Source organism: Lagopus leucura, unplaced genomic scaffold (assembly GCF_019238085.1).
Source record: "Lagopus leucura isolate 7727_CA_CO unplaced genomic scaffold, USGS_WTPT01 Super-Scaffold_100004, whole genome shotgun sequence".
NCBI classification, from domain to species: Eukaryota; Metazoa; Chordata; class Aves; order Galliformes; family Phasianidae; genus Lagopus; species Lagopus leucura.
The window spans coordinates 11,354,836-11,361,912 of record NW_024962264.1 but is presented as its reverse complement, the minus strand read 5'-3'; the positions used below and the strand labels follow the sequence as shown (position 1 = coordinate 11,361,912).

The 7,077-nt window shown below is 62.0% G+C and overlaps 1 protein-coding gene across 1 annotated transcript; it reads right to left on the bottom strand.

The window, feature by feature from the left end:
* Positions 1–4,208: 4,208 nt before the first annotated feature.
* POU4F2 (POU class 4 homeobox 2) lies at positions 4,209–5,848 on the bottom strand. The gene is made up of 2 exons (XM_042870523.1): positions 5,534–5,848; positions 4,209–5,156 (listed from the first exon to the last, which is right to left on the bottom strand). The coding sequence occupies exons 1-2, from the start codon at positions 5,846–5,848 to the stop codon at positions 4,209–4,211; spliced, it is 1,263 nt and encodes a 420-aa protein (XP_042726457.1).
* Between the last annotated feature and the right edge of the window lie 1,229 nt (positions 5,849–7,077).

The following is a 7,077-nucleotide window of genomic DNA, read 5'->3' as shown; positions in this document are numbered from 1 at the left end:
GTTAATGACGCCCGCCCCTGGCGCTCTCATTACCGCTGTACGGTTCCCGCCCGAGGGCGACGGCACAGGGCGGGGGGGAGGATCGCGACCGTGCCCATCCGTACCGGAGAGAGGTCGCCGGGCCCGGGCCGGGAGAGCCCCCGCTCCGCCCCGCGCCGTGAGGGGCGCAGCCGCGGGGGGGTGGGGGGGGCCCTGCTGCTGCCGCTCCCCCAGGTTGTCCGCGGCGCTGCTCCTCCGAACTCATCTAAATTACATCAATAACAGAGCGCACTCTTTAATGAGCTCTCGACTTTAAAGACTTGAAGGATATTAACAAGCCGCTTGACAAATGGTGCTTAGAAGCACATTAAAGACGCTGCTAATGGAGCGCATAATGACGGCTAATTTTCGATCAGATATAAATTAGAGCCCCAACAGTTATTTGCCTTAAGGACTTTATGTAAATGATCCCGCTCTGCACAAACGGGGAGGCGAGGCGGTGCCGAACGCCGAGGCCGCCGGACGGAGCGCGCAGACTGCGCGTGTCCCGCGCCCCGCGCCCGCTTCCTTCCCGAGCGCGCGCGGCGTCACAGCGGGGCTGCGGGACGAGGAAGAGGAGGAGGAGAGGGAGGCAGCAGCCGGGCCGGGCACAGCTGCGAGCTAGGATATGCTCAGGGCAGGAGCTGCGGGATGGAGCCGTGCAGCCCTCCCAGCGCCTTTTCGGAGCGCGCCGCTTTCCGCCCGGAGCTGGGATTGAGTTGGGAATGGGATCCTTTTTTTTTTTTTCTTCTTTTTTCTTTTTTTTCTTTTTTCATTATTTGGGTTGTGAGTTTTTTGTTTTTTTGTTTTTGTTTTTGTTTTTTTGCAACCAGTGACGGCGGGGCTCGACTCCAGCCCACACCCGCCCGGGAGGGGGACCCGACCACAACCACGCGGGGGTTCCTCGGGGATCCCCCCCCCAGCCCGGCCTCCCGAGCAGCGTTACCTGTGCGGGGCGCGCCGAGACAGGGCCGGCTCCCTCCTGCGCTGCGCTGCGAGCACCGCGGGGGGTCACCTGGCAGAACAACAGCGACAACAAAGGGGGGGCGTCGCACCTCCACCCCGTCTCCCGCACACGCCGGGGCGGGGATTTAGAGAGCAAAACCTTCGCGCACACACGCAGCCCCGTCCCACAGCCCCGCTCCCCGGCCTCCTCCGCACCGCCCCGCTCCGCGCTCAGCCCCGACGGGGTCGGTACTCACCCGGGCGGCCCCGGGGCCGCGCCTCCGCCTCCTCCCGCCGCGCCGCGCCGTGCTCCATCGATTTGTTCCTGGGAAAACGCGGCGCGTTCTTATAGCAGCTCCGAGCAATTAATATTGCATTAACCCTATTAAAAAAAAAAAAAAAAAGGAAAAAGAAAAAATCCCCGAGCCCCGCAATCCCGCACCCTATCGCAGCCATCCGATATTGACAGCGGTGTAACTGGAGCCCCGAGAGGCGCGTGGAGTGCGAGCGGTGCAGGGCAGGGAGGGGGGGGGGGAGGTGGAGTGGGAGGGGGCCGCTATTTAATTTCGGGTCCGTGGTTTTCTAATTCGAGATTAAAAGCAGTCACGTCTTTGAAGACAGACACTCGGTGTGAGCGTACAGTTTAAATATTCCGTGCCGCCGTCCCCAGCCTGAGCCCCGCTACTCCCCGGCGTCATTAATGTTTAATCACCATCCCGGGCTGGGGCGAGGGGACCGGGGAGGCTGCCCGCCTCCGCGCGGCGGATAAAGGCGGAGGAGCGCGGTTCTCTCCCACCCCGCGCACGCAGAGGCCCCGCAGGGGGCAGCCCCAGCCGCCACCAAAGCTGCACCCGGAGGAAACGGGGGCAGAGGAGGGAGGAGGGAGGAGGGGGCGGCCGCGGAGAGAGCTGGTGGAAGCCCGGAGGGAGGGCAGGGGCTCGTCGGGGGCATTGTCTCCCAAAACAAAGCGCCCGCGGCCCTCAGCCTCTCTGCCCTCCTCCTCCCCTCCTCCCACATCTCCCCAGCCTGCGCGGGACGGAGCCCCGCGCCCCGGTTTTCACGTGGGAGAGCGCAGAGCTCATCCCCGGGCAGCGAAAGGTAAAACCCAAACCCACCGCGGCCGCTCTCCGAGCGGTGCCCCGCCAGCGCACCGCCGCCTTACGGCGTTTCCCTTCTCTCCGAGTCGGGGAGCAGGAACTGCGGGAGCTGTGCCCGCAGCCGGGCTGTCACGCAGGGACGCGCTGCGCAGAGTTAATTTCAATTCCCGAGGAGGATTTCACACTCCCGCTCGCTCTGACCCACAGTAATTAGCTGAGATAACTAATGATTACTTACTTATTCCTTGTAATTATCTGGATTTAATAATTCGCTGTGTAATTTATTAATTCGCCCCTAATAGCCTTTAAGTGAATGGCTCATTTAGGAGGGCGAGGCGGATGTTCGGGGGCTGCGCGGTCCGCGCCGTGCGGACGCTTTGCGAACGATTTTGGGGACAATTTGGAGACAATCCGGGGGCTTTCTGCCGACTCCTACGGCGCGGTTCCGGTCACCCCACCCCAGGCCCTCCGGGGCTCGTCGTCCGGCGGGGGCAGCCCCAGGCCCTCCGCCTCCGCCCCCTGGACCCCGGGAACCCTCGGGGCGGGCGGGCACTGGGGGGAGCGGGGCGGGGGCTCGGGGCCCCCTGGCAGTGCCCGTGGCCGTGCAGCAGGAGCCGGCGGGGAGCGGAGAGATGAATATTTCATGGCGGTTTGTGCCTGATCTCCCGGCTCTTATGAGCACCGCGGGGCGAAACCACTTTGTTTCTTTTTCTTTCTTTTTTCTTTCCTTTCTGTTGCTCTCCATTTTCTTTTCTTTTTTTTTTTTTTTTTTTTTTTTGTTTCCTTTCTTTTCCGTTCCATTTTCTTTTTTTTTTCTTTTTTCTTTTCATTTTTTCTTTTTTTTTTTTTTTTATCATTTTGTTTTTTTGTTTTTTTTTCTCTCTTTCTTACTGAGCCGCCAGAAAGCGCTCCCTCTCCCCGCTCTCCCCCTCGGTGCGGAGCTGTCCGCGGTGCTGCCGGGCCGAACGGTGACGGGGGAAGAAGCCGAGCAGCGCCCGCTTCGCTTCAAGGAACAAAACGCGAGCATCTTTTTTTTTTTTTTTTTTTTTTTTTTTTTTTAATGAAAGACGATCCAACACCATTGAAAAATAACTCGGTACATTACTAGAATAAATAAACCTCCTATTAACAAATAAATAAATAAATAAATCAAAATAAACAGCCAACGAAAGCGGGGAGTGTACACAACGCGGGGCTCCGAGCGGCCCCGATCCACGGGCGCTCCCCGCAGGCGGTGCGGGGCCGGGGCAGGGTGAGAGGGCGCTGCTCGCTGCCCTCCGTGCCAACGGAACCGCGGCTTTGCTCCAAAGAGACCTCCGGAAAAAAAGGGGGCTTTCCTCCGTGTAAAAGCATTGCGATGAAAGGCGATAGGTAAATAAACAAATACCGAACCGACCGGCGGAGCAAAGAAATAGGGAAATCGATACGTGGGAGCGAGCCGGGCGAGCACCGCCGCGATGCAATGCGATGCGCGGAGCAGACCTCCGCGGGTACTCGGACGGGACCGAGCCCGCACGGCACTGCGGGGACGGCCGCCCGCGGAGAACCAAAGCGGAACCTCGGGTGGGAATTTACAGAGGGGAGGGCGGGGGAGGAAAGCTCACGTTCATCGATGCTACCAACACAAAATGTTTGATTCTCACTAAGCAAATTTTTTTTTTTTCCTTTTTTTTTTTTTTTTTTTTCCACTGTTCTCAAGACTTAGATGGAGGAGGTGTAATTAATTGGAATGAGGACGGAATGAAGTTGCCAGCGAGAGAAATCAATAATTTACAGGGGTTGTCGGGCGGCAATCTACCGGCGGCTCCGAGGAGCGGCGGAGCGGCTCTTCTCGCAGCGTCACAACTTCGGGGCAGGCGGGGGCAGGAACCACAGTAAAAATATATATATATATTTATAATTCGCAGTGTAAACGCAGAAAAGCCTGCCTTTGTGTTTTTTTTTTTCGTTTGCATCTTTTTTTATCATTATTATTCTTATCTAAATGAAAATACTTTAGAGACGTCTCTCGCGGCTCCCGCCGGCAGTCCCCGTCCCGAGGCCCCGGGCGCGGCGGGGCGAACCCGCGGTACCTCCGGCTGCGGCCCGGCGGCCGCCTCCCCCTCTCCTCCTCTCCTCGTCCCGCGGAGCCGCAGAGCAGGGGCGCCCTCAGATGCCCGCGGAGTACTTCATGCGCTTCTGCTTCTGGCGCTGGTTGCAGAACCAGACGCGCACCACGTTCTTCTTGAGGTCGAGCTTCTCGGCGATGGCGGCGATCTTCTCGGAGGAGGGTCGCGGCTGCAGTGCGAAATAGGCCTCGAGCGAGCGCTTCTCGGGGGCGGCGATGGAGGTCCGCTTGCGCTTCTTCTCGGCGCCACTGAAGAGCTCGGGCTTGGCCAGCTTCTCGCGGTGCGACTTCTCGGCCTCCTCCAGCCAGGCCTGCAGGATGGGCTTGAGAGCGATCATGTTGTTGTGCGACAGCGTCAGCGACTCGAAGCGGCAGATGGTGCTCTGGCTGAGCGAGCCCACGCCCGGGATCTTCAGGTTGGCCAGCGCCGAGCCCACGTCGGCCTGGGTGACCCCCAGCTTGATGCGGCGCTGCTTGAAGCGCTCGGCGAACGCCTCCAGGTCGCGCGGGTCGGCGTCCACGTCGCTCACGCAGCCCATGTGGGCCGGCAGCCCGTGCGCGTGGGCCATGCCCAGCGCCGCGGGGTGCATGGGTGCCATCCCCGCCATGTGCGGAGCGTGGCCCGGCGCCGAGGAGACGACGGCGCCGTCGGGGGCCGCCATGGCGCCCAGCGCCAGCCCCGGCGTCAGGTGCTCCAAGAGTTCCCCCTCCAGCGCCTGGTGCGGCTGCGGGTGGTGGTGGTGGTGGTGGTGATGGTGGTGGTGGTGGGCGCCCGCCAGCGCGGACGGGTGCGAGATGGGCACCGACGAGGAGGAGGCGGCCGACGTGCAGGGGATGGCGTTCATGGTGTGGTACGTGGCGTCCGGCTTGAAGGGGCTGTGGTGCGGCGGGTGCGGGTGGTGGCTCTTGCCGGGAGAGACGATGTCCACGGCTGCCAGGGCTTCGGCGCGGGCCAGCAGGCTCTCGTCCAGACCGCCGAATATATTGCTCTGCAATTGCAAATAGAAGGCGCACATAACGCTCAGCGGGGAATTCGCCTCCCCGCGCGCTTCGCCGCGCCGCTACGACCTTCCCCGCATGTTAAGAGAGAAATCCCGCCGAAAAAAAAAAAAAAAGAAAAGAAAAAAAAAAAAAAGGACAGAGAGAGAGAGGGAGAGAGCAAAGGGGGGAGAGGAACGCGAGGAGCTTGCACACGGACGCGCGGCAGCGCCCGGCCACGCCGCACCCGGGTCATCAAAATTCATACGGGCGGCGGGAGCCGCGCACGCACCGCTCGGGCCGGGCGATTCGCTGCGCGGCCATGAAAAAATCATCAGCGGGCGCGGGGCCGCCGGGGGTTCCCTTAAAGCGGGCGGCGGGCACCTACCGGAGGGGCGGGCAGACAGCCCCGCCGCATCGCCTCCGCGCCGCCGCCGCCGCCGGAGCCGGAGCCCGAACCCGAGCCTCCGCCGCCGGGGCCGGGGCCGGAGCCGGAGCCGGAGCCAGAGCCGCGTCCGGCGGTGCCGCCGGTGCCGGTGCCGCCGGGGGAGCTGGCGGCGGGGGCGGCGGCCGAGGGGCAGGGCGAGGCGCTGTGCAGGGCCGAGTACTTGGTTTCGTGGAGGCCGCCGCCGCCACCGCCGCCGCCGCCGCCGCCGCCGCCGCCGTGGGGGAGGCCGAAGGGCTGCTTGCTGCTCAGGGACATCATCGCGCCGCCCGCGGGAGGAGGGCGGCGGCGCGGGGCCGGGGGGCCCGGACCCCCCGGAACAGCCGCGGGAGCCCCCCCGCCTTCCCGCCCCCCCCCTCCCCCGGCGGAAGGAAAAATGCGAAAAGCCCCGCTCGGCCCCCGGCCTCCCGCTCGAGCCCCGCCGGGCAGCACGCGGCCGGGATCGGCGGCTCCGGGAAGCCGGCGGCGCGCGGGAGTTGTGCCGGGGTTGCGCGGGGGTTGCGCGAGTGCCTCCCGCCCTCCGCCCGCGCGCTCGCCGCCGTCCGCCGCCGTCTCCTCTCCGGCGCCGGCCCTCGCCGCTCGCCGAGTGCCCTCCCCGCCGCCGCGCCGCTGGGTTTTACTCTCTCCCCTCCGTCCCTCCCCTCCCGCCTGTCACTACGGCCCGGCTCCGCCAAGGGCCCTACGCGCCCGCCCGCTCGCCCCGGCCCCCTCCTCCGCCGCTCCCCGCCCGCCCCCCGCAGCCCCCGCGCCCACCCCCACGCCGCGCCCCGCCGCCTCCCTCCGAGAGGAAGGAGGGAAAAAAAAACGAAAAACGAGAGGGAAAAAAAAAAAAAAAAAAAAACGGAAAAACGAAAAAAAAGGGGAAAAGAAAAAAGCAAAAAAAAAAAAAAAAAAGGAAAAGCGCTCCCCCCTCTCCCCAAATCAGACCTAAACTAACTAACTAAATAAATGAAGGAAAAAAAGAAAGGAAAAGGAAAAAATAAAAGGAAACGGAAGGAAAAGTGCCGTCCGGACTCCAAACGAGTCCGCGGGCCCGGAGCCGCCCGGCCGGGCTCTGCTCACGAGGGCTCAGGGGTAGGCGCGGGGCGGCGGCCGGGTCTGGCCAGGGGCCGAATGGGGTCCCACAGGACTCCGTGTCCGAAAGGGAAAGGGAAAGAGGGAGGGAAAGGAGCGAGGAGGTCCGCGAGGCGGCCGGGTCTGCTTCCATGAATTTTACTTTGCAGAGGGAAGGTTAACATAAGTGCTTAGGTGTTTAATTTCTCACCTAAACAGCAGAGTTGGTAATTTTAAGGGAAATAGAAAAAAATTGCATTGTATCAGCTCTCACTGTCGCCAGCTCGGAGAAATGAAATAAATCAAAGTTAAAAGCTTGAGTATCATTTAATTATGGTGCGAATAGCGCTTGGAAAGAAGTAGAACAACATCTCTAAACAAATTACGGCCGGGCCAGGAAGGAATTATTAGATTGAAATTTCATTTAGGCTCGG

Bases quoted from the DNA above. Each gene is read 5' to 3' on its own strand.
- POU4F2 (XM_042870523.1), bottom strand. From the start codon at position 5,848: ATGTCCCTGAGCAGCAAGCAGCCCTTCGGCCTCCCCCACGGCGGCGGC. The intron at 5,157-5,533 runs GTAGGTGCCCGC...TTGCAATTGCAG, and splicing joins GCTGTCTGCCCGCCCCTCCG to AGCAATATATTCGGCGGTCT.